Source organism: Gadus morhua, chromosome 6 (assembly GCF_902167405.1).
Source record: "Gadus morhua chromosome 6, gadMor3.0, whole genome shotgun sequence".
In the NCBI taxonomy this organism is placed as follows: Eukaryota; Metazoa; Chordata; class Actinopteri; order Gadiformes; family Gadidae; genus Gadus; species Gadus morhua.
The window spans coordinates 2422363-2448624 of NC_044053.1; the positions used below are offsets into that span (position 1 = coordinate 2422363).

General features: G+C 48.6%; 3 protein-coding genes across 5 annotated transcripts; 1 reads left to right on the forward strand and 2 right to left on the reverse strand.

Moving 5' to 3' along the window:
- Positions 1-672: 672 nt before the first annotated feature.
- Positions 673-4261, reverse strand: LOC115545528 (sialic acid-binding Ig-like lectin 15). The gene is made up of 3 exons (XM_030358813.1): positions 3168-4261; positions 2257-2634; positions 673-1848 (listed from the first exon to the last, which is right to left on the reverse strand). Exons 1-3 carry the CDS (start codon positions 3220-3222, stop codon positions 1382-1384), a joined length of 900 nt encoding a protein of 299 aa, XP_030214673.1. The 5' UTR covers positions 3223-4261; the 3' UTR covers positions 673-1381.
- Positions 4262-4364: 103 nt separating this feature from the next.
- On the forward strand, positions 4365-12466 carry cmtm7 (CKLF-like MARVEL transmembrane domain containing 7). 2 transcript variants are annotated; one of them, XM_030358834.1, is made up of 5 exons: positions 4365-4732; positions 5804-5980; positions 7146-7244; positions 7954-8035; positions 8743-12466. In XM_030358834.1, exons 1-5 carry the CDS (start codon positions 4622-4624, stop codon positions 8754-8756), a joined length of 483 nt encoding a protein of 160 aa, XP_030214694.1. In that variant the 5' UTR covers positions 4365-4621; the 3' UTR covers positions 8757-12466. The 2 variants fall into 2 exon arrangements, with proteins under 2 accessions (XP_030214694.1, XP_030214696.1); XM_030358836.1 differs by lacking the exon at positions 4365-4732 and adding an exon at positions 4770-5400.
- Positions 12467-16990: 4524 nt separating this feature from the next.
- Positions 16991-25169, reverse strand: cmtm6 (CKLF-like MARVEL transmembrane domain containing 6). 2 transcript variants are annotated; one of them, XM_030358823.1, is made up of 5 exons: positions 24974-25169; positions 24686-24808; positions 20130-20306; positions 19164-19262; positions 16991-18685 (listed from the first exon to the last, which is right to left on the reverse strand). In XM_030358823.1, exons 2-5 carry the CDS (start codon positions 24800-24802, stop codon positions 18530-18532), a joined length of 549 nt encoding a protein of 182 aa, XP_030214683.1. In that variant the 5' UTR covers positions 24803-24808; positions 24974-25169; the 3' UTR covers positions 16991-18529. The 2 variants fall into 2 exon arrangements, with proteins under 2 accessions (XP_030214683.1, XP_030214682.1); XM_030358822.1 differs by having other exon boundaries at positions 19123-19262.
- Positions 25170-26262: the final 1093 nt, after the last annotated feature.

Here is a 26262-nt window from a genome sequence, read left to right on the forward strand (position 1 = left end):
GAACACGCCCCTTTCTGTGCTCCATTCTTACCGAATGGGTGCACCTTTAAAGGAGAACTAAACCCCCTGACCCGCCCATTTGTTTCCATTCTGGGCCAGCAGGCTCCCCTATTAACACCCCTTCAGTTTCGGTTTTGACACAGGTGACTGGAAGGTGACAATAACAGCCAATCACCGGATAGCATGCAATAGCATGTGTTTAACATTGTGGGGGAGTCGCCCAAGGCAAACCAGCCTACACGTGGTGCTGGGGTTTTGTTCTCCTTTAATGCCCAATTAGTTTAGACCACACACCCATGTATGCTACAGCCTTTCTGAACCTTACACCACCCCCCTACAGAACTAGGCCACACCCCTCAAAGTCACAGCAAGACTAAGCCCATCCCTTTGACTTTAGACCCGCCCAGACAGCTGGACAGGACATAGGAGTTTACCTTGTTCCGTTGTGTGGAAGTTGATTGTAATGTAGGAAATAGGTTGATGTTCGAATAAGAATATGATTTCAACAGCAGTTCCTTGATGCAACTCTTATGAATTATATCATCTCTCACATGCAGATGGAGAATAATTTGCATGCATACACAGACAGACATTTGATTAACATAGATATGTAGATTTATATAAATGTATTTGGTGAGTGTGCTTCAAATGTTTTCATTAAACAATGTGAAGTCGGCTTGTTGTGTTGTTTATTCTAGTATTCCCTTGAACATGCAAGAAGTCACAGCAAGGTCAACGCATGAAGGTAAACACAACATTGATCTACATGAAGACTTTTGCCAAATCTTGACCGATCCTGCCTCCAAACAGGAGGCAAGAATTAATCATGAGAAAATGTGAAAACTCCATTCCAGTCATCTCCTTTCCCCTGATTCCAGTCTGGTCATCATCAGTGTACCCAGCAGGCAGCACAACGGCATGACATCACCAATCACATGACATGAGAAACGACCAGTGAGGGTGAGAGAGAAAGGGTGAAAAGACCTCTGAAGAGCAAGTCCCGCCTCCGAGGCTCCGGCACCCTCCTGATCGTACATAACAAACTCTGTGGCCGGCCAAGAAGTAAAAGCCGCGTGACGTTTTGAACCACACACTTTTTCCCTCTAGTTTCAACAGTTTTTTTTGGATTGTCTGTGCCGTTAAAGTAGCATTAATAATTGTTTACTACTCTCACGGCACCGAATATCCAAAAACCCACGTGACGCAGCTTTAACTTCCTCGTCGCCTACAGAGTTTGTTATGTACGGTCATTAAAAAAAACCAGGTTATTTCCCATCGACATTTGACCGAGGGAACCGGGAGGCTTGGAGGCGGGACTTATTCTTCAGAGGTCTATGACACCAAGCCCAGGAATACAGCGGTTGTGGGCTTGTAGACCGGCTCACCTCCACCTACAGATAGGGCCAGACGAGGCCCTTCCCTGCACCGCCCACACCCCCACCCCCCCTAGCAGCAGGGCCTTGGCCCCCAGGGACAGCGAGAGCAGGAGCAGGAGAGGAGGGCCGGTGGCCCCTGGGCAGGCCTCCCTCCTGGGGGGTAGGAGGTACAGCGTGGCCTGCTCCCTGCCCAGGGGGTTGGTGGCGCTGCAGGTGTACTGCTGCCCAGGGCGGATGTCAGGGAGCTGGCTGACGGCGTGGTGCCGGGAGGGGGAGGAGCCCTGGGAGGGGGAGGAGCCCTGGGAGGGGGAGGAGCCCTGGCCTGGCCGCCCCACCTCCAGCCCCTCCAGCAGCAGGTGGTCCGGGGAGACCCACTGGATGTCCGGAAGAGGGGATCCCTCCACCTCGCACTGCGCCCTGAACCCCGAGTCCTCGCTGCCCTGGACCGACAGGGACAGGATACGCGGCGGTGCTGGGAAGGGAAAGAAGGAGGCTTTTAAAAGGACCGCCGCGGGAATGACTTTGATAAGGCCTAAAAAAAAAAAAAAGTTTGGTTCCTGTTGGTTGCCAGTTGAGGTCATGGGTAGGTAGGGAATTTATTTTATATTTTTATTTTATTTTTTCCAGCGGCAGCGAATGATAGGTAGGTTGTTTTCATTTAAAAACGAGAAAATTCGCTCAACCTTGTGAATGAAGAGGTGCTGTACCAAAATGTAATTATAGTTTGCATAAAAAAAAAAAAAAAAACTTTTTTCTTTTTTTATAGCTCATAAAATGATTTGGGTCGCACATGAATTGACAGGGTCGGTCGGAAACCGGAACCAAACAAAAAAATGTTTTACGCCCAAGGAGCGACCCCACAGCCCCGCCCCCGCCCTACCCTCCACCCGGAGCAGTGTGCCCATCCTGTCCTCGTAGCTGGCGTGCTTGTGCCCCGGCACCTCCACGCGGCAGTAGTAGCGGCCTCCGTCCTGCAGGGCGGCGCTGTTGATGCGCAGGGAGAGGTCGTGCTCCCGCGGGTTCCCCTGCAGCCGGTAGCGGGGGTCCTGCTGGGGGGAGGCCTCGCAGGCCTGCTGGCCGGCGTGGGTGGTGCAGTGGAAGAGGCGGGTGGTGCCCTGCCGCCAGGCCACCAGCAGGGAGGAGTGGGGGGTGTGGTTGGGGTGGCTGAAGGAGCAGGGCAGCACCACCGGGTAGCCCTCGGTCGCACGCACCTCCGGTGGCACCGTCATGGACCAGCTGTCGTCGGCTGAGCCCTGGGCTGGGGGGGGGGGTGATGGAGGAAGGAGGGGGGGGTGGGGGGGTGGGGGTGATCGAGGAAGGAGGGGGGGAGGGGGGGGGGGGGTGGGTGATGTCAAAAGGCCGTTGTAAAACTGAACTGAAGGGCTGTTTGTCTGCGTCCCATCTTTTAGAGGCTGTTGGGAGGGAGGTCATGTGACCAGTCATACTCTTAAACAGGAAGTCCTGAAGTCATAACTTTTGGACAAATAAAGTCTCTTACAGGAACCGGCCGGAACTGCAGTTCAGATTGAGGCTAGGCTCATGCTCTTTGTTTGCGATGCGACAAGGGACTATACAGTTGGGACAAATATTCCTGTAGTTATATATATAGATATTCACACCTTATTCATTTGTCGTCAATCGAATATAAACTCAACTCAAATAAATCCTTGGAAACCAAACAACCTGAGAGATACAGAGGCTGAGCATGTGGGCAAAGTCACAGGTCTAAGTACAATGAGATAATACAAACCCAAACAAGACACGAGTCTAAACTTAAGGTTTGAAACTCACCTCCCAGGAAGGCTGGCAGCAGAGAGAGCACTGTGGCCAAGAGACAGCCGTCCATGTTGAGTCTCTCTGTCCGTGTGTCCGTGTGTGACTCAGTGTGGTCCTCTAAGCATCCCTTCCATCTTCATATTTCCTCTTTCTGCTCTTCAAATAGAATTCCTGTTTCTCCAAGTTTAAACTGTGTTTCTTTCTGCTGACACACGCGCGCGCACACGCACACGCGCACACACACACACACACACACGCACACACACACACACACACACGCACACACACACACACACACACACACTTTGCGAGTGATTGACAGCAGGGGGCGTCACAGAACTAGTTAAAACGTGGCCTGAAACAGAACTCATAACTTGTTGAGGTCAGCCTGTAGTTTCGTAGCACAAAAGAAGGCCAAGAGAATAATACTCTAAAAATGCAGGCCAATATCCGGTCCGACAATGATTATTGGTCCTATTTTCCACTATTTTTCAAATATCGGTGACGCTAACTCGGCTTCGGTTTCCGACTGTGCTGGACCGGTTTTGAACCCACGGGATGAAACCTAGCGGTGTGATGTTCCTCTAACCAGTGCGTCTGGGTTCACACCGCCGCGGTCTCCCACCGCCGCGGCGGGCCTCATAGTGGTCAAGTATCTTCGACTGCACATTGCTGTGTTGTTTGTATAACGTTTATGTTGCGTCTGCACACACACACACACACACACACACACACACACACACACACACACACACACACACACACACACACACACACACACACACACACACACACACACACACACACACAAACAAAATTGTTTCCTGCCCATGTGATTTCAGCCTTTCTCTCCATTACAACGAACGCTGACGTATTTGCTCTTGCTGCTGTTTTGGCTTCGCTAATTAAATAGGCCTAGTTATTAGAACTTCTGTTTTTCCGTCACTTGCTGTTCACTTCATAGCCCTGTATAGACGTCCTGTCCATTCTGTTGTAAATATACCCTCCCCCAAACAAACTCCTCATAGTGCCGAAATCAAATGAAGGGAGCGTTTATAACCATCTATAACTATAACAACGAACCAAAACAGTCCAGGCCTGCTTTTCAGAGCCTGAATGTTCACAAAGGTGCGGTACTAGATCCAGGGTCCCAGCCTCCCTTTGGCGGCTGGAGGTGGACGGGGTCCGGACCCGCTGCACCGTGACTGATGGGCGGACAATACCGGCGTGCAGCGCCCTATTCGCACTGCCCACTGATGCGATGAAAGCACAGGACGTGGGAGAAAGGTACAAAGTCACGCTTCTGTTTCCTGACTAACCCCACCCCTAAAGAGAAGCGCACCCACCCCCTGGCCCACAGACGGGCAGTGCAGAGCAGACTGCAAACCCCGGAGAACCGGAGCTGGTGGACGCGTCGCAGCCCGCAACCCGCTGGAGTCAGACAGCGGATCTTTTTATTATCAGCCAACATGTCGCACACCGTGATCACCACCACCACCACCACCAGGACGTCCGACGGAGGATTCCTGAACGTCGGCTACATACGGACCACCGGGGGCATCCTGAAGATATCGCAGATGGTGAGAGTCCCGGTGGCCGGCCGTGAAGGGTGGGCATCGGACGGGTTAGTGTGGGGCGGATTATTAGGGGGTGAAGTTTAAAAAGGGTACGGATGCCTGGAACTGCAATGCATGCGTTTATTTACAGCGATCGGAACCGTCCGTAGACAGAATTCAACCGCTGCGGTAAACAGACCGGGTCGCACGGACACCAGGATGTGTTTCATGGAGCCCTGCCGGGAGGTGAACGTGTTTTTACGATCACCTCCTCGATCAGGGACACTAACGGGCCTACTCTGCTCCTTTGCTCTGTACCCAAGCTCTGGAGCTCTGGACCCGCGCTCCGGACCCGCGCCCGGGAACCGAGCTCCGGACCCGACGCTGGGCAGGGAGAGGTTCAGTGGTTTAGTCTCCATGTATTCGGTCAGGGACATAAAGAAGTGGTCGCTCTGCGTCTGTGTTCAGTACAATAACAACAGCACACATCCTGTTTGTGAAGCTGGGAGGAAGTCCTGATTTTTAAAAAACCGACCACTGTTAATAACTGGGGCCAAACGAAGTGTGTTTAGTGTCAGCAGTTAAGGATGAGAGTTAGAGATCATGAGGCGTGGTTCCTAACTGACGGCACAGATCTCCACATTATCGACCAGTGGACCAACAGGGAACTGTTCAACACCGAGCAAAACAAGGTAGCAACACAAACTGTTGAGTTCAGTAACAGCGTTAGATAGTAGGCTACAAAGGGAGAGGGACACGTTGGAATTGTATATCTATCTAACGCTCCATTAAGTAGATATACTAAGTCCGTTAGTGTTACGGTTTTAAAAAGCTCTATGGTGGGACTTATATTGTGCCACTGCAGGCTTACCACCAACCATCAACACATGATTTAAAGACATTTGGGAAGCAACTGCGCATTTTGTATCATATTGCCATGATAGCGGTATATAACATTTGTGTGTGTGTGTGTGTGTGTGTGTGCGTGCGTGCGTGGGCGTGTGTGTGCATGGTTGTGTCCACATGCGTGTGTGTTCATGTGTGTGTCTGTGTGTGTTTGTGTCCATGTGTCTGTGTGTGTGTGTGCGCCCCCAGGTTGCGCTCCTTGTGGCCTTCCTGTGTGTGCATTGCGCCCGTGCCTGGCCGGACTGGCCAGCGTTCCGCTACTTCGAGGTGGTGACGCTGTGGTTCCTCTTCGCCTTTCTCATCTTCTTCCTCATGCACATGTTCCGGCTGCAGGCCAAGATCGCCTGCATCAACTGGCCCCTCATGGCAAGTCAACACACAACGCCCTGCACCTCAACGCTCACCTGTTTACCTATTCACAGTCACACTCACTCACGCATTCACCTGTACAGTAACTCACTCACCTGGGGACACATTCAACCGCTCACATACCAAGTCGTCCTCTGAGAGCTTCTAGTTTCAAGAGTTCCCCGCTGTGGCCACTGGCTGACCGTATCCACTGGCTGACTGTATCGTCTGGCTGACTGTATCCACTGGCTGACTGTATCGTCTGGCTGACTGTATCCATTGACTGACTGTTTCGTGGTGTGACTGTATCCACTGGCTGACTGTGGCACTGGCTGACTGTATCGTCTGGCTGACTGTATCCACTGGCTGACTGTATCCACTGGCTGACTGTATCGTCTGGCTGACTGTATCCATTGGCTGACTGTATCGTCTAGATGACTGTATCCACTGGCTGACTGTATCGTCTGGCTGACTGTATCTACTGGCTGACTGTGTCCACTTGCTGACTGTTTCGTGATGTGACTGCAGGACAATATTCGGACACATTTCCAATCCTCAAGCAGGCTAATGCATCCGTCATGTAACCAACGACAGTCCTGGAAGCAGAATGGACTTTGTTTGTTAAACCATAGTTTCATCAGTCACCCAACGACAATCACACTGTTTACAATGCTTATGACATTTGATAACGCTACTGGTGTTATGTGATCAGTGAGGATAACTGCAGCTCTGGTGTCTGTGGCTACAGAAGACCAGAGCCCCCACTATGGGGGAGGTCCGCTCAGCGTTACAGGCCCTGTTGGCCCACCGGGTTTGAGGTGGATTCGCCAGTACAGGCCGTTTCAAAAGCTTTCCTCTTGTTGGAGTGTACCCCAGGATGTACGCTGGCCAGGTCAACCTCTGGCAGCCTTTCCAGTGGGCCGTAGCCACCGGTAGAGCGGCGGTCCACGTCACACCCGACGGTACAATATGTCTGAGTCAATGGACTGGACGTGTGACAAACAAAGAACAGAACTCCATCGACCGCGGGACGGCCGTTGAGCTCGGCACTAAAACGGGCCCTGTCAGCACCATGCCGCGGGGGTAGGGGGGTGGGAGGGGGGTGGGGGGTACCGAGGTGTCACCCATGTTGACGTCCCCCCCCGGCCGCTGTGTGTGACGGACCCTGTCTCTGGTTCCTCAGGAGTTCCTCCACTACGCCGTTGGCTCCATCCTGGTCCTCATCGCCTCCATCGTGGGCTCGGTGAAGAGTGGAGGGATCTCGGTGCTGGTGGCGGGTTCGGTAGGTCGCAGGAACCCCCTCCATCCACACCTTCACCAGGATCATCGCTGTGAAAAGGGAGCTGTGACGTTATGACTCGTCGTTTGGCAGGAGTAGATTGCGAGGGCCTTGTTAACTCAACATAACACTCCCTTGAGCAAGGGGGAGTAAGAGTGCACGGCCAATGGCCAACTAGCATTCTGGAAAAGAGTTTGGAGCACGTGACACCCACGTGGACTCGTAGCGGCCTGTCCTGACCTGCGACCCTGGGCTGTCCCAGGGTCCGTCCCTGTCCCTCTCCACTGTCCTGTCCAGAGAGGCGTGGAAAGCTCACAATGATGTAGAAAGAAGCATTGGAACCCTTGTATTTTAGAGAGAATGCCACCCTTTAAAGACACTTTATTCTGTTTTCAACTGAAAATCTATGCTTAAACTTCTTCTTGCTCTCCACTAAATTCTGACGATATCAACAAAACCTAACTTGCTTTTCGAACATCAAATATGTAGCAGTCCTGTTGAACTCACAGTATGTCCCTTATCTGATGTAACATAGCAGAAGTTTTCTCCGAAAGAGGAATTTGTCCTTGTGATGTAGCAAATACTAGCAACACAAGCTCATTGCAACCATGACCGAGCTAGATGCAGAAACCGCTGACTTACTTCAGCACTTGAATACACTACACTGTTCATGTGGATTTGAATGTAAGGCATGTGTTCTGTTTCTCTCAAGGTGTTTGGCTTCATCGCGACCTTCCTGATGGCTGTTAGTTTGTGGACGTCTTACAAAGTGAGCTGCGGCTCCCAGCAAACAGGTGCGTCGGGCCTCACTGGTACTCACTAAACCTAGCCTGGGTAGCCCCGCCCATTCTGCCTGCAATTTGAGTTCGCCCTGCAGGAGGGTCTAGAGAAGAGCAATGCATTTCGTTCTAGTTTCGATTGATTTTGCAGGAGCCAATCACCAAGCTGGCTTTCCCCCCTGGCACGCTTTTGGCTGGTTTAACACAATGATGACAGGGAAGCGACGGCAAGCAGCCAATTGAGTACAGAGTCATTTGAACTAGGCCCATTGATCACGCCTTTTGTGCTGAAGAAAATGACAGCAGCTTCCCCAGACCCACGTGCAATCTACGATTGAGCTTGGTCTGGCAATAGCCAGGCTACACTAAACCCTCACTTTGAGGAAACAGATCTATACGTATCTTGAGGATTGTTTCACAAAGGGTCGGGATAGGGTATTCCAGCACCAGCCTGAAATTTCCGGGTTCGATCCATGCTGTCCGGAGCGTTTCCCTGCGCGCTCTCTAATGACATGCTTCTCAACTCATTATTAATCGCTCTGGAAAAATGTTTATGCTCAATCATCAAATGGTAATGATAGCAATAGATGCCATAATAGGTTTAGATGACATGAATGAGAATACTTCAATGGCCGGCGGTCCAGACCGGCTTAACAGATCTAAAAGCAAACTCTTCTTTTCTCCCCTCCTTCCTTCCTCTCCGCCCCCTCCTCTCATTTTAGGTGCCAGTGTTTAAGGTCAGAGGTCACATGAAGGAACACATGGTCCTGGTGCTCTGTCATCAGATGGCTATGTAGTAGTCATGGCTAATGGCTAAAAATGGCAAATTGGACACTGAATTTACACCGATTGGATCATTGATCAGAACGTTGAGGGAACCCAAGTCTGCAAGAGTAGCAGTGCTGATCCGGGACGGGTGCAAGACCGGACTACCTTTGTTTCAAGATCGTCACAAACTCCTGATCAGAACCTCTACTCTCACTTGGTTCTCGACTTCTAGGGCTAAAAATTTATAATCAGTATTACGGCAACAACAATGCCACATTTGAACGTGTCCCTTTTGCCTGTCAATTCGGCTTGAAGTACAATTTGGACTGAAGTACATCTACTGCGAACCAAACACAAGTTAGGGTTAGCCCGAAGACTGGGTTCAGTGTATCAAATTAGCTGATTCCATTTTGGACAGAGGACACACTGAACGACCTTGGAGAAGGATCACAATTCCTTCATGAGGTGTTACGGAGTAGAAGGAAGAGGATTTTATTTTGGAGCCACACTAGCATTAGGCACACAGGTAGGCCTTCAAGGTTTGGTTTGTGTTGACCTACTAGCTAGTTTGCGGGATCTTTGTTCCATTCCAAGGTCTGGATTCACCCCTCTTTCTTTTTGGAATGCTCACTTTTTTTGTACGTCGACTTTCTCTGACAACAGGATAGTGCCTTGGGAGTCCACTTAAAAGACAACACAAAATAGAAAAGAATACCTTTTAACCTTTACGGCTTATTTCCCTTCTCATGTTATTCTCCTGTTTTGCCAAACGTTTGCCAAAAATGTCAGTTTACAAGTTTACATTCACATACAAAAAAGCAACTGAGGAGAACAGGTTGCAGGTCTAATGGGGCTGGCATCATCGAGCCAATACTGCCGCCCTTGGTGCCCGGTCGAATCTAACCGCTTCAGGCACTGGGTATTGTTACCACTCATCCATCCTGAATTAGCCACGTTCTGTTCCATCATCATACCCTCATCCCACATCACAGAAGCAAGATACGCTCTGAATGCAGTTTCATGGGGTCCTTTACACCACCAGTACAACCAGTATTATGAGACCCGAGTTTGATGACCAGTGTTATGGGCCAGTGCTGTCTGATGTCAGAAGATGTCCAGCAATGTGCTGCTGCTGATGTTCCAGAGCGGTCCGGTTTGGACACTGCCACTCTACCATCCCCATCTTCAGGCTTCGCTGTGAATGTCGATCTTCTCTCAGTCGCACCGTGTACAAGGTTCTCCTCCCGGGAGGAACCAGGGGTGGAGCGATGTCATGCTCAGGCCATGCCCTTCCACCTGGTCATGATGGGTCTTTAGGTGCCATAGTGGGCCGTAACGTGCCTTATATCCAGCGTTGGATCCGGTCATGAGTCCAAGGCCACCTCCATGGCAGCCACCATGAAACCACAGCAACTTCCTTGAATTATTTACCGGGAATTGCTCGCCGCGACTCCCAGAAATGTATTCCTGAAGTTATTGAATCTCAATACTAGGCTGCCTTGTAGCCAAAAGAGCTGGAGGCCAAGTCAGTATTTTTTTTACAAATTCGGGTTTGAGAATTTCAACCAGACGTATCTTGCCTCGCCTATTCCTAATCGATCATGCCAAAACATCCTCTTTTGGACCATTATGACACATGTCAGTTTTAAAAAAAAGCAGTGATTCATCTGTGAATATCTTTTATACTGGACTAGCAGATTTTAGGAGTAGCTTTGCAATTGTTTAAGCTAGTCTATACAACTCAATTCAATGAAAATAGAACATCATGGATTAGTTAGAGCCGTGGTGGTTGATGATCAGATGGTGATGATACGAAAACGACCCCAACGTCGGGAAGTGGCCGTAGATCGTTCCAGACTTACTCCAGTTCTGCTGGTGAACGCGAGTGTCGGGTCATCCCCCAGAACCATGGGCACCCTGTGTCTCCTGGCCTGTGTCTCCTGGCCTGTGTCTCCTGGCCTGTGTCTCACAAACCCATTCAACCCATCTGATCCGACTGAAGTGAGTGGAGGAGGAAGTCTTGAACAGGGTTGACGTGGGACTGGTTTAGCGTTGTTCAGAGATGTCTTTTGTCACATTGTCCTTATAAGGAGTGCTTTTGTGTTGCGTAACACTGGCTGACTGTTTCGTGGTGTGACTGCATGACAATATTTGGACACATTTCCAATCTTCCAACAGGCTAATGTAACCGTCAGCTTCCTGGAAGCAGAATGGATTTGTGTTTTTTGCAACCATAGTGTCAATAGTCACCCAACGACAATCACACTGTTTACAATATTTATGACATTTTATATCGCTATTATTGTTAAGCTAACAGTGATGTCACTCATATGTTTGTGAAGGGACTTTTGCTTTGCCACCACCTAGTCATTTTGCTAGCACCTGATATCCAAATTAGGCCAATGGGAGGAGCTAACAATAGCCACCTGTCAATCACCTCAGCTGTTTGGAGTGAGGCTTTAGCCCGGTAATTGAAGCAACAGCTAGCTTAAATTAGACAAACTGCATTTAAAGAGTAACTACAGCCATAGCACCAAACCGTACCAAGCACAATTAGTTTTTTGTAATTGTTATAAGCTTTAGTCAATCAGAAAGCAATTGCAAAGTCCAAAGCCAAGAAGGATACTTCAGACTATATATATCTCCGCAGAGACAACATGGGAAATCTCAAAAAAAATATCTGAGGTAAACCCAGAGATAACTTTGCATTCAGCCCTCATACCATTTGCTTTGCAGGGACCCAAATACTGGCCCTCTAAGGAAACAAATAACGGCTTAACAATTGTAACAGTTGGAGGCGGTTTGGATTTGATTGGCTGTGATTTGGGAACCCTGGTTAGGTCTGAGGTTAAAGATGGCCTGGAGTGTTAATTTGATGTGGTTATGGTTTTGGTGAGGATTGGCGAGGTTAAGGCTAGGGTAGAGTGCTGAGGGTTAATGTGGGCCTGGTTTGTGTCTGGGGTAGTTGTAGCTTGGTGTGGTTACGCTCCGAGTAAGTGCGAGTTTGGAGTGAGGGTTGACGTGGTTACAAACTGAGGGGGGTTGGACCAACATACCGGCCAGATACGTCGCCAGCTGGCAGCAAGCACTAAGTAGCTTGCCCTTGAGCTGACAAGCAGCCTCCTTAACAATTGAACTTAGCTTTACAATTCTAGCCAAGCCAATCCCAGCGAGGCGTTTTCCTACGCGCTGGGCTCTTACTGGTCAGTCGCCGTGGGAACGCCGCCCTGATGCGAGCACCGACGTGATTGGCTGGAGTGGAATGCATGTGCGCTTCACGGAAGAACAAGACGGTGCCTTGTTGACTCAAAGTTCTGTCTACTAGCTAAAAGAGACCTCATCTAATTTATTCACAACTGCAGCTGCTTGTGTGAGGAAGTTGTCTCTGAGTGTCAGGCCGGTCGCAGCGAGCCCCAGAGGTGTGATAACAACAGGATGCTGAGAGCTTCCTCTCCCCAGGGTCGTCTGCGGGCCCCGGGCCCCCAGAGGGCCGTTAAGGGCCCCAGGGGGGTGCTGAGCAAAGTGTACTATTTAATTTCCCCTTTTTTAAAAATGATTTTTATTTTTGAAGATATTTTCTATGGTGTGTATTATTATCATCAGATATGTTTTATATTGTGCATGCTCAGTGAAGAGTTTGGATTTGCTGCACGTTGTATTAAAGGCTGTTGCACCATGCGCTGTGTTTTGTCTTCTTTAAGACTCGATCCTGATGTCGTTGTTTTATTACACCTTAAGGGGTGTGATGTTCACAGTGTGATTTTAACATTTAGTTCCCTTACTGAATTTCAAAAATATCTTCACCATATTATTTCAAAAGGGCAATACTCTAACAGTTAACTTTAACATTTTTCCGAATTGACTCCTTCCTTGATACAAGAGAGTACCAAACTATCCTTGGAGGTCAAAGCTCAGAGCCGTGTAGTAGTAATACAATTCAACAAACAGGCGCTGTCTCTTCAAGACTGGGACTCTGACCAGGGTGGGGAATGGGTACATTGTTGACTCATTTCAGGAATGCCTTTTCTGAATTCCGTTCCAATCCCATGTGATCACAATTAAAACAGTACAGCAAGGATTCCTGGAGATGCACTAACACACACACACAAACACACACCCTATTCACAAATACAATTGAACACATAATAGAACATAATCAAATAACTCCAATTTTTGTTAACTCCCGTTAACATTGCGTAGATAACGCATGATGATTTAAGATGGAGGGTCCGACTCCCTCAACCTCTCTGAAACATGAGATGATGACTGATGGTGACGCCCGCCTCTGGGAACAATGAGCTCCTTCCTGACTTCCTGCCAGTCTTTCCTGGGCAGACAGGAAGCACATTAGGACTCGTCGTCTCCCCCGCCCACCCCCCGCTCTATTCAGATACACCGCCTCCATGATATATAAGATACACTTTCATTTGATTATTCTAGATTGTTATGTTATATTGTTGGTCATTTAGATGTCTTCCTTTGTAAAGGACTCCAGAGGAGCTGCATTAACAAACTCCCCTCACAACTGAGGCTCAAGCAGCCCTGCTCAACATCTCCACGGTATTGAACCGGGACACCTGACCCTGGTCAGAAATGTACAGAAGGAACGTAAAACAACATTAGCACCGATGATATCTATGTTGGGGCCTGTGTTCTGGTGGGCGGCAGCAGGTGGAGGCTGCTGAGAGAAGCTGCTGAGAGAGGCTGCTGAGAGAGGCTGCTGAGAGAGGCTGCTGAGAGAAGCTGCTGAGAGAAGCTGCTGAGAGAGGCTGCCAACCAGAGGCAGAGCAACGAAGAGGCCTTAAAAGGAGTCGAGACGCAGGGCGGAGCCACAGCACACTGTGGAGGGGAGCTGGTGGGAGGAATGAGTCACACACACACACACACACACACACACACACACACACACACACACACACACACACACACACACACACACACACACACACACACACACACACACACACTAATTAACTAACACACAGACACACACAAACACTCACTCACACACAAACAAACACTCACTCACACTCACACACACACACATACAAACACACACACTCGTACTAACACACAAAGAAAATATAATCATGCAAAAAAACACTCATACAAACACACACATGCACACACACACACACAAACACACACAGACGTACAAACACACAAATACAAACACACACATACTCGTACTAACACACACACACTCATACTAACACACTCAAAGAAAATATACTCATGCAAAAAAACACACACTCGTACAAACACACACATGCACACACACACAAACACATCCACTCATGCAAACACGCACAGGGGCGGACTGGGGGAAAAAAGTGGCCCGGGAGTTTCTGTCAGACCGGCCCACTCAATACACGGCGCGCGGCCCACTAAGGCCCCGTCCACACGAAGCCGATTTCATGGCGAAACCGCAAAGGTCTTGTACGGTTCGGCCTTCCGTCCACACGAAGCCGGCGAATCCGCTGACCGAAACCGCAAACTTCTGAAACCACCCTAGGAGGTGGTTTCAAATCTACCCGGTTTCGTTTTGGATTCGTGTGGACGCCTGAAACCGACTGAAACCGTAAACCATGACGTCATCGCCCCACCCCTCGACCATAGTCTAGCCAATGACTGTTAAGCCCGCGGAGTCTCACCCTTTATGCGCATGCTCGCCTCTTCCTACTATTTATTTTTGTAGCAGAAGCGGCGCCCCTTATGGGCCTGGAATGTGTACTACAGCGATTCTACAGATCTACCCGGTTTCGCTTGACTCCGTCTATGCGAAGATACTCCGAAACCGGATAGATCAAAACCGTAACGGTTTCGGCTTCGTGTGGACGGGGCCTAAGTACACGCCGCGTTGCCAGAGTCGGCTCCAGAGCAGATCTACTGGAGGGGCATGGGTCGCCAGCGGGGGGGCACTGCCGTTTGTGAAATATTTTAACGCAAAAAAAGGGGGAGGGCTGTCGTGAATGCTAAACGCAAATAAGTGCAGTTTAACCACCTCTGCTATGTCATAAATAGTTTATTCACATCACACACACAACAGTTTATGAACCTCCAAAAAAATCATCAAGTAGGCCTGGCACTGTTTATAAACCTTAGAGAACAGCCTCCACAATAATCAAAAACACCCTTGACAACATATAACAGAACAGGACCGCTGACAGAAGGCACGCATTGTGGCAGAAAGTAGCATATTGAACAAGCCAGGCAGAAATGACACAATGCCATACGTATACAAGCCTATTAAACACCAATAGATAGACAAAGCAAACATTAATCAACATTTTACCTGCTTAGTAGGCCTTATAATGAAAGCCAGGGCTGGCTTCAAGAAGTGAATAAATTAACAACCGGAAAACATCTCCCCTTACCATTGTAAAGAGTTACAGGATACTGTTTTAACACAGTTTGGACAGGCCTGTCAGTCCCGAGATCATCAACCGCTGTCCGCTGACTTGGGGGGCTTGTAGATCGTCGTTGCTCTATGGCTGCGCCGGCTAAACCCGTTTGCGATTGCCCGGAGCTTGCGTTAGTAGAAGGGCCAGCTTGGCTTTCAGAGACCGTGGCTGTAGGCCTAGTGGTGGTGGCCGGAGTGTCACAGTCTGCTACTGGCTGAGGAGGAGCAGGAGGTCTAAGCCATTTTCGTAAATCCATGTTTGGTGATAATTAGCTAGTTAGGCTAACTTTCGTCTATGATAGGAGGACCAACTGTAATTTTCGATTAATACCAGGATTCTGCGGCTGCGCACTGCAGCTCAACAACGTTATTTTGAAATCAAATGTAACAAGTTTACTCAGCAACCAATGAGCATGCAACTCAATGTGCTATAAATAAAAAATAAAAGGAAAGGGCACAAAATAAATAAAATATAACACCTAAAACAAGAGTTTGGAAGAGGCAACGAAGAGCTGGGCCTCATGGGTTGAGCGCATGCGTAGAACTGGGTGCCGCGTTGCGTGTATGTATGCAAATCCAAATTCTCTACCTCAATCCGCACAGCTGAGAACACTTCGGCTGTGTAAGAACCAATTTAGAGGTGTTTATTAATAAGGTGGAGATCCTTTCTTACTTTGGACTTCCGAAGTCTGTAAAACACATATTAGAAGACACTTAAAAAAAATCGAAAAATGGTCACCATGAGTGCGAAGACCGATTGCGAGTAGCAGTATAAAACTCAGTCAGTCAGTCAGTCAGTCAGTCAGTGCGATTAGATAGGTATAGCTCTTGGAGAAAATTACGCTTGTGCCGCTGTGTTAACCATTGTAGGGATGATGGGCGTGGGCCGGTGGGTTTATATTTTCGGCCACACACCCTTGGCTCTCGGTTCCTGGTTTCCCTGAGAGCCCATCCCTCCAGAGCCTTTAGACTCTGCGCCTTCACCATCAGCTGCTGCGCCGAGATCACTCCAACCGTCCGGAGAGCCCTTCCACATGACATCTGCTAGAGCAGGGGTCCCCAACCTTTGTGAACCTGAGAGCTACTTCACGGGTACTGAGTCACACGAAAGGGCACCCAGTTTGATACACTCTTCTGAAATAACAAATTTGCTCATTTCCCCTTTAGTTATATATTATTAATATTGATTAATGATACTCATCTATGTGGAGACACTGATCATGTGAATGATTTCTCACAATAATTATCAACTATGACTTAAAAACGGTGGGAAGGAGTTGTTCAAGAATGAGTAGTGCTGTTTTCAGAACAGGCCTGCAGGCGCCTCATGTGGTCCTTGCGGGCGCCCTGAGGCCCGCGGGCACTGTGTTGGTGACTGACCCCTGTGCTAGAGTATAACCTACTGTTACATCACGACTACTGTACTATAACATCTACTGTATCATATATCAAATGCTCTAATCTACTAGACCCCTTCAACATAACATCTACTGTACTACTACCTCTCTCTCTCTCAAACCCTTAACTGTCTCGTTCCATCTCGTATCCAACATACAGACCTGACGGCTCAGGAACATGGATGCATTAACAGAAAACTATATCTGAAAGGACTGGACGGAGTCTGGATTGGCCAAGAGCACCCCCTGGTGGGGGGGATCATGAACTGCAGTGATTACGATTCCATTTTTAATGATTGTTGAATGTGGAAAAATAAAATGAAGGCAGTATTTATCTTGAAAATAGTAGAACACGGTCAATATAGATTTTCATATCGTCGAAAAAAACAACGGTCAATTAGATTATTTTAAGTGTGTTTATTATGCGCAAGAATATTCCGGTGTATAAAAAATATTAAAATAGTAATGATAGTGACACATTTTTCTCATTAATATCAAAGCTACATTGGCAATTATGTTAATTACGCTTACCTAAAACTATTGCTATTTGTAGACTCTTACACAGACTTCATAAAATTTACATTTGAAATACAATACTTGGGAAACCAAGCCATGGAAGTTGTAAAGACCAAAAAACATTTCCTATTTCTGTACGTTTCAAACCAGAGCATGCGTGCTCCGTCTCTTCCCCTAGAGGTCAACCAAGAGAAAATAAAACTAGTGGCAGAGAATACGATTTTAGTCCGTTTAAAAAAGCGATGCATCTCGATCCCTACAATAGATTGTAATGACTGGTCAGGCCAAAATATAAATCGTAAATAATAACATCTAGCAACATCCCGACTCGACGTTTAACACAAAAATCACATCCTTCATGAAACACAAGCACATGGTAACCAAGGCCCAGACTCTCTTCCCCACAGTGAGCCCCGCTGTGGCGACAGACAACATATGGCTGAAATAAAAGTGATTCTGATCTGATGGTGAAGAGGGAACCCAGGGGGTTTCCACACGGCGAGGGTTATAGTGGTGGAGTTGTTGGAGAAGGAGGCATGAGAAGACACCGTAAGAGCGGACAGATGAGCAGTAGAATGTAGGTGAGGATCTGTGTACTTAAGACAACGTTGTAGTTTCATGCTGGCGTCTCTCCAAGGGAAACAGCACACCCAGCAAACTCATCGCAGGAGGGTCAGCCAGGCATGGGACAATTACTAGACACGTGACAGCAATGCATCGTGGGAATTACAAACAGGCTGGAGAAGATGATTGTCTGGGCAAAGCACACGTAGAACGTGTTTTTAAGGTAGTTAGGGAAAACGCAGCCACTAATGCGCTCTTATCCAGCTCAATAGACCTAAACCTTCAGGCTGCGGGTAAAAGAACGCAGACGGACTTGGTTCCGAGTCTGGAGATTCGGTTCTACAGCGTTGAAACATTGCGTTCCTCCTTTTAGTGATTTCTTAAATCTCAGGAAGTGCCATTAGATAGCAGGATCTGTTAAAGTCATGACTTCATGCTAAAGTAAATGCAGCCCAATAAATCATGGCTTCAAGAAGACTTGCTGGCAGGATCTATGGTTATGTGGTTTATATATATTGTACATTGAGATTTCACTAACGGCCCAAAAGGCACAGAGCGGTCTGAACGAGGTCCGGTTGATTTGTAACAACTGAGAGTTTCTTTTGTCCTCTGGGGAAAAGAAAATATCTCCATCCATACAACACACAGTATACATCAGGCCGACCAGAAGTGGGGGGGGGGGGTTGTTGTCAGTATGACAGTGACCTCAGGGACATGATGGACCCCTAGATAGAGGACAGCGGGACGGGGACCAGGGGAAGGCGTGGCTGACCCAGCTCAGACAGGGCCGATGGGAGGTTATAGAGGGTCATTTCCTGGTAACTAGTGTAGAGCCCCTCCCCTCCGGCCCCCCGGGGCCAATCAGTTGGGCTGAGCGTTGAGGGCCTCAACCTCAGCAGCTGCCTGCGTGGGGCTGCCGGCGACCGCAGTCTCCTTGGACTTCCAGGGAAAACCAGAGACCCTCCAGAACAGGAAGAGGTCCAGCAGGAAGGCCACGGTGGCCAGGAACCCAAAGGCCTGGGAGGGGGAAAAAAAAAGAGAGAAAGAGAGAGAAAGAGAGAGAAAGAGAGAAAGAGAGAAAGAGAGAGAGAGAGAGAGAGAGAGAGAGAGAGAGAGAGAGAGAGAGAGAGAGAGAGAGAGAGACGTTAACTGCGAAGTACAGACTTTTTTATTGTATTTACTATTTCTTCACGGTAATAACATCTCCTCCATTTACTATTTTACTTATTCCAGATTAACCTCACGATCCCCATGGGGCTGACTGATGTGTCCAGGCATTAGTCCGCCCCACAGGTTTAAAGACCGTGTGTGTTTCCAGATCTGAATGAACACCCTGATACGTTAGCGATAGACGGTCGGCGTGGTAACGACAGGATAGCCCCTCCTCGTTTCTATGAGCGGTGAGCTCCACGGAGGACTTCCGCGCGGCGCCGTGGTTCTCGATGCCCTCCCACCTGGTGGTGGGCTGTCCCTCGGAGCCTGAGGAGGTTCTCACCACAGAGGCGTACTCCAGGGACGTCCCGCCGTTGTCAGCAGCGAAGACGATGGAGGCCAGGAGGAAGAGGAGAGCGATGGCGGCCGTGTAGTAGAAGTCCTGCGAAGAGACTCAGTTAGACTCGAGAGGAGGAGGAGGAGACTCGGGAGGAGGAGGAGGAGACTCGGGAGGAGGAGGAGGAGACTCGGGAAGAGGAGGAGGAGACTCGGGAAGAGGAGGAGGAGACTCGGGAAGAGGAGGAGGAGACTCAGGGAGAAAGGAGACTCAGGAGAAAGAGGAGACTCAGGAGAAAGAGGAGACTCAGGAGAAAGAGGAGACTCAGGAGAAAGAGGAGACTCAGGAGGAGGAGGAGGAGAACTCAGGAGGAGGAGGAGGAGACACAGGAGGAGGAGGAGGAGACTCAGGAGGAGGAGGAGGAGACTCAGGAGGAGGAGACTCAGGAAGAGGAGGAGGAGACTCAGAGGAGGAGGAGACTCAGAGGAGGAGGAGACTCAGGAAGAGGAGGAGGAGACTCAGGAAGAGGAGGAGGAGACTCAGGAAGAGGAGGAGGAGACTCAGGAAGAGGAGGAGGAGACTCAGGAAGAGGAGGAGGAGACTCAGGAGGAGGAGGAGACTCAGGAGGAGGAGACTCAGTCAGAAGAGGAGAAGAGACTCAGTCAACATCAATAGACATTATCAAACAATGATTTTTTGGATTAAACATCATCAAACAATATGATCTTTAGCTTGACATCAACCGACTTAATACTTCCGATATAGCTCCATTAAACTCAACCTAGATTCTGGTCATTTTCAGATCAACCCGACTGGTGAGTATAGGACGGACACCTTTCGCTGTTTATCCCCTGGTCATTTCAAATGCCATGACCCTACGCGGTGACCTTAAGATGAATCTGGCGCCGCATCAGATAACACAAGCACCTGACCTCTGACCCGTGGGTAAGGTCAAAGGTCTTGGAGACGTACCAGCGCGGGCCAGCAGGTGATGCCCACCATGCCGTTGAGCTTGGTGGCCAGGAGGATGAGGAGGAGCAGGGTGAAGAGGAAGGCCGTGCAGCTGATGAACTCAAAGAAGTAGAGCGGCCCGCAGTTCAGACAGCTTTTCACCACCTCCTCCACCACGAAGGCCAGGAACGACAGCAGCTGGAAGCACAACGCAGTCACAGTCAACGACTGTAGTCACAGTCAACGACTGTGACTACCCAGGTCTGCTCCTCACAGACCTGGGTTTAAATTCACGGTCTCTCTGGATGAAGGAGTCTGATCATTTACATCTCAGGAAGATCACGTATATTGTTAATTATATATATATGTGGAGCCCAGGCGCTGTGGATAGTGTGTTTAATTCTCTGCAGAAAGTTCAAACGTTTGAAACCCGTCCTTCTTCGTACTTATGTTAGTTTGAGCTTTCTTTAATTCTTCCAATGCATCATGGGAGATGATCAGCCAGCGAGGCAGCGTGCGTCTGGGAGTGGGAGCGGGTTTTATATCCCAGGAAGTAAACATGCGGTCGCCGGTGACCAGCCGTAACCATGGCAACGGCATGGGAGGGGGGAGGGGAGGGGCATAGGAAGGAATATGTCAACTTCCTCACTGAGAGGAACCCACACACGCACACGCACACACACACACACACGCACACGCACACGCACACAGGGACTCTCCAGTCTGAGCGGTTCTTAATGTTGCTTTTGTTCGGCTCTGATTCGACCGGTCGGTCGGCTTCTAGAGATCCGGAGAGCCAGAGGCGTGGAAAGAAGGGTTGCGAGAGAGATATCGTGAGAGAGATGCAGCACTTAGTTAGATTACCCCAGAGCTTATTTACACTTCAAATAGAGGAAGAGAGATAAGAGAGAAATTGAGCTAACCAGTTACTCGGGAGAGACACACAGGTTTGTCGTTATGGTAACGGCTCCATTGCAAGGAGACTAGTATTACGACCCAGAAGCTCCCTTCGGGGTCTCCTGAAGTCCGGGCTAAGGTACGCCGCCCCTTGGAAGCATGTTTTTGTGTTAACACACTTCCTTCAAATAGAGTGGAAACAGCGCGTCCAGAAACAGGAAGTGGATATTGAATAGAGTGTGAAGATAACTGTCTAAAAGTCCTTATTGTTAACCCCCAGGTGAGGGGGGGGGGGGGGGGGGGGCGTATCAGACCATCTGTTGCCGAGCTCCAGCGGTCGGGGAGAAAGGAAGGCTTTGTTGGGTGTTGATGTCAGCGCAGCACTCGACCACAGGAGCCGAGAATAAGACGTTTACGAGCAGCCTGGCGTCATGGACACGCCCCCAAACACGCCCCCAAACAACCCAGACACGCCCCCAAACAGAGGGGCCGAGCCAGCTGCCCTCAGACCCCCTCATCTCAGTCTGGACCCCGTCGTCAGCCTGGACCCCTCGTCTCAGCCCGGTCCACACCTCCGGAGAGGGGAACTTCCTCTCAGAGGTCCGGGTGCTGGAGGGTTCCAATCCTGATGCCCCTGCTGTTGAGCAGGGCAGCACCACTGCTGGGGGGGGGGGGGGGGGGGGGGGGGGGGGGGGGGCTATTTCTGATACAACACTTTAAGAACACAATGAACACTTTCTCACAATTAAGTACATAAAGTGAAAAATACATATACAAAAGATAAACTAACATTTCATATGAACCACAGGCTGATAAGGGGTGTGTCTGAGAAGAGTCTTAGGCCCAACCCCATTTCTACCCCTTACCCTTCCCCCTCCCCCTTGTTTTGAAGGGGTAAGGGGAAGTAATGGGATCGGGCCTTATTGTGTGTTTATTACAGTTGATTCCTTCATAAGGGCCATCAGATATGATGACGAGCTCAAAGAGCCGCCACCACTACCAGTAACACCAGTGAGACGGCTATGGCATCCAATTCATTATCACTCAACCAGTCCAACTCCACTCACACAGGACAGCATCACAAAGAGCTGAACAGACCAATGGCACACGACTATAGCTTCACGCTGTGTCCCGAAGCACATGATTCTCCCATGATTCCTACGCCCTATTAATGAACCTCTCCACCTCTGGAGGAGAACAATGAGGCCCAACCGGAAGGCTCCGGCAAGACTCCACTCGTACTTTCACTTCTCTGCCACTCACTGCGATGTGCGGAACCCTGTCCGCGCCGAGGGCCTGGTCCGGGATACTCTTGAGACCCTGGTCGACGCGAAGAATGCGCGTCGAAGTATGGGAATTCTTTAATGTAAAAGGAAAACGATTCCGTGATATGTTGTCTTTGCAAAATGGAGATGGACGGAAGGCCTTTGTGTTTTCAAGGCCTCGAGGCTTCAAGGTTTTATTGAATGCTACCTCTGACTTCTAAGAATGCAATTCATGTTTTTTTCATTCAGATATATAAATCAACATGTATAAATTGCTATTAGTCATTGGGGAGATAATCGATAATCGAAATCGAATCGGACTGAAAAAATTAATCGTTAGATTAATCGATGCATCGAAAAAATAATCGCTAGATTAATCATTTAAAAAATAATTAACCCAGCCCCAACACACACACACACACACACACACACAGTTGAATGCCCATTTTGTGTACAGCAGGATACTATTATAACCGCATGGTAACAATAAGGTTTAGGAAGACATTAACAGCAGACGTAAGCGGTGCGGCAACAGAACCGAGGAATGTACCACTCTGCCGCTAACGAAGCAACATTCCACCAACTCAGCCTCAAAACTAATCTTAGCTTTCTGTCAGCAGCACGTACAGGAGCACAGCTCCGGAGAGGGTTCAGTTATTAAATATGTATTACAATACATTGATACCATATCTAACGTATGACATTTATGAACACAATTATTAAATATGTATATTATATTAGTATATGCTACAGGTGAACCTCCTGAGATGGCGCAATTTGATGGGTTCGCTATCTATATATTTGTTTTTATTAGCGGTTTATTTGTTTCGATTAGCGTGACGAGACAACATTTCAAACAATATCCCGAGTTTGAGATCTTAATCATGGGATATTACCCGATATCTCATGATTGAGATCTCAAACTCGGGCTAAACTCGGGCTAATTAAAACAAATAAACCGCTAATAAAAACAAATAAATCTCGGCAAAAAGTGTTATCTTGTTTATATTTGGAGTGTTCACATGTAGTATATCCTAAAACAATTATTCACCTCCGGCTCCGTGAATAGTGGGGGCTGTTCCCCACTATTCACTTCGACCCCAGCGAATAATTGTTAAATATACCATGCCTACATGATATCTAACGTATGACATTTAAAGACCGCATAAGAAATCCCCTCAATAAACTACAAACACTTAATTTGCATGATCTCCAGACGTGGGATGATAGCAGAAGTTCCAAGGGGGCGTCCGTCAAAAGGGTAAGATGCTTGCTACTAAGTAAGAGATGGTAAAGTATGTGTATCAGGACAGAGATGGTTCGTTTAGGTATTACATTTGAGAGTTAAATTTAGGGATTCGATTAGAGATGGTTAGTCTAGGTATTCGATTAGAGGGGGTTAAAAGTAGGTATTAGATTAGAGATGGTAAATCATGGTATTAGATTAGAGAGGTTTAAGTTTAGGTATTAGATTAGTGATGGTTAGTTTGGGTGTTAGGTTAGAGATGGTACCATATATGTATCAGATTAGAGATGGTTATTTTAGGTATTAGATTAGAGAGGGTTAAGTTTACATCAGGCTAAATTGAGTAACTAGGTGGATGGTTAATTTAGATATTATTTAGGGATCAGGTTAGAGGAAGTTAGTTTAGGTGGTAGGTTTGAGAGGGTCGGGTTCAGATGTCATCTAACAGATGGTAACACATCAGACCTGGCTCTGGTCTGGGTAGCCACAAGGGTAAGGATCTCGGGGGAACGCAATGCATGATGGTAATAACCCCCCACAGAGCGTGTTGGCCCCCAGTTCTCCAGTCCGGAGGCGGTCTGCGTCCCTATTGCGACCGCAGCCCAGCCAGGCCCTATGTTGCGACAGAACGCTTCGATGACCAGTATCCTCCCTGAGGTCAGCGCGGGCCCACCGTCCGGCCTTTCCACCAGCACAGCAACTTTCACTTCTCCCTTTAGACCGCGTTGACGAAAGACCCCCCCGTCCGGACCGGGGTGGGGGTTAAAGGAGCAGCTGGAGAAGGGGAGGGGGGGGTGTGTTTGGTCCTTAGGAAGATCGCTTTGAACGTGAAGCTCCATCAAGGACGTGTAAGGACTCATGTCGTCGCTTCGTTTGGATGACCATATCGGTGACGTTTATTCGCGATAATCAAATTCGGCCAAAGGTTTATTGTGTCATACGGACGCGCTTGTTCCACGGATTATCTCCGCGCCTGTTCCACGGATATAAGGTGACATGGTACCCAATCACCTACCAGTTCACGCCACTGAAGTGACTACTCGGAAATAAACTTCGGAAAGTACACATGTGCAGCCTATTGTGTGCAGGGGTGCACGATATGATCTAAAGGGCAGGCGGGAAGCACCTAGACAGACGGAGGGAACAGAGGTTTAAGTTTATTTACTCACCACTTCCGCAACTTTGACGACGAATCTCTGGACGCTCAGGAGGTTGTAGGGGACCAAAAAAGTCTTCACCGCCCGGGCCTCCACCGTAGTGCTGTTGTACACCTCAGCGCCCGCCATGTTCACCTGCACACACACACACAAACACGTGGATCACACAAGCACTCACCCCAGAACAAAAACGAAACGAGTCGCAGTTCGGTCTGGCGGATGTGGCTTCAGTGTCGCGGAGGAAGGATTCGAGGATTCAAGGATCGTAGGATGTGAAGATGTGAGAATGTTGAGACTCACCGCGAAGATCTCCTCCTGTAACGATCTACTGTTCAACTCCAAAATCCACTCAGCGCTGTCTTCTCTGGTACAACAGGCTACTCCAACAGAGCCTCACAGACACAAACACACACACACAGGTCTCGGTTTCACTTCCGCACCATGCGGAGTGAAACGGCTCCGCCCAGGTGTTTGGATGACGGGTTTCCAGTCATTGTCTAGTCGGCGAAGGTGGACGCAAAATGCCTACTACTAAACTAACTTCCATCCGTTCGGGGTTTTTACAAAAACTTTATTGATTTGCGGCGGCCTAATGATTTGTACCACAATGGTGGTGTGACGCATCTATTTCTAGAAACTAAACTGGATTGAGGTTGAATTATTTGCATACGAAAATTAACATATACTAAAAAAAATACAATGCCTGTGGGAAAGTACGGCAAAACCCCATGTTGAACCAAATATGAATCGTAGAGTTACGCCGTCCTTATAGTTTCAGTGGCCGCCAGCAGAGGACGCTGTTGTCCGCCGGCAGAGGGCGCTTGCTGTCCGCCGCCGGAGGGCGCTGCTGTTAAAGGAAACTGTACGCCGCTCCCTCCGCTGCGAGCGGAGCCACTCGAGGCGTTCTCCAGGACTCTCCATCAGTGAGGAGCGAGGAGGAGCGAGGGTGCTGAGCGGTGGGGGGGCATTAACGCTGAGAATCTCCGCCCAGAGTTCCCAGTTCCGCTCTCTGCACCAGCGACCGGAGCACGATGGACCGAGGATGAGTATAACAGGCGGGGAGTCTTTCTTTGAGGCGCTCACATCCGAGACGCAGAAAGTCTGAGGAAAACTTTTTTATTTGACATTTTGTGGATTTCCCTTTCATACCATTTTAGGGTGAGTTATGTTATTTCGATTTATGAATCTTAATAGTGGTTATGGGACTTTTGAAAATGTTTTTCTTTGGAATAGCCCTAATGTAGCCTATGTCTAGTTAGTTGTATAGTTTGGTCCATGATTATGTTCTAACTATCATCTCCGAATGAATTCAAATCTTAGATCTAAACTGATCATACAGGTGTGGCGTCGCGACACACATACTTAATTTAACCGTGAGTGAATTCATACCCATATTTTAATTTTTTATGGTCAAACAATTCAATCAAAAATTCTAATTTTAGAAAGGTTGAGGATGTTTTCTAAGGGATGCGCAGATTCCAGACATATTGTCGCTTTGACAGAAAGCTTGAGAGGAAATTGATTTGAAATCATGTCAGCAGCGGCACTGGACCGCAGGGGCGGACTGAAAAAAACACACCAACCAGAAA

Coding starts and splice junctions, on each gene's coding strand:
- cmtm6 (XM_030358822.1), bottom strand. CDS start 24,802: ATGGCGGGCGCTGAGGTGTACAACAGCACTACGGTGGAGGCCCGGGCG. Junction 20,307..24,685: donor TCGTCAAAGTTGCGGAAGTG/GTGAGTAAATAA, acceptor TTGTGCTTCCAG/CTGCTGTCGTTCCTGGCCTT. Junction 19,263..20,129: donor TCACCTGCTGGCCCGCGCTG/GTACGTCTCCAA, acceptor GTCTCTTCGCAG/GACTTCTACTACACGGCCGC.
- LOC115545528 (XM_030358813.1), bottom strand. CDS start 3,222: ATGGACGGCTGTCTCTTGGCCACAGTGCTCTCTCTGCTGCCAGCCTTC. Junction 2,635..3,167: donor GCTGCCAGCCTTCCTGGGAG/GTGAGTTTCAAA, acceptor CCCCCCCCCCAG/CCCAGGGCTCAGCCGACGAC. Junction 1,849..2,256: donor CACACTGCTCCGGGTGGAGG/GTAGGGCGGGGG, acceptor TTCCCTTCCCAG/CACCGCCGCGTATCCTGTCC.
- cmtm7 (XM_030358834.1), top strand. CDS start 4,622: ATGTCGCACACCGTGATCACCACCACCACCACCACCAGGACGTCCGAC. Junction 4,733..5,803: donor TCCTGAAGATATCGCAGATG/GTGAGAGTCCCG, acceptor GTGCGCCCCCAG/GTTGCGCTCCTTGTGGCCTT. Junction 5,981..7,145: donor GCATCAACTGGCCCCTCATG/GCAAGTCAACAC, acceptor CTGGTTCCTCAG/GAGTTCCTCCACTACGCCGT.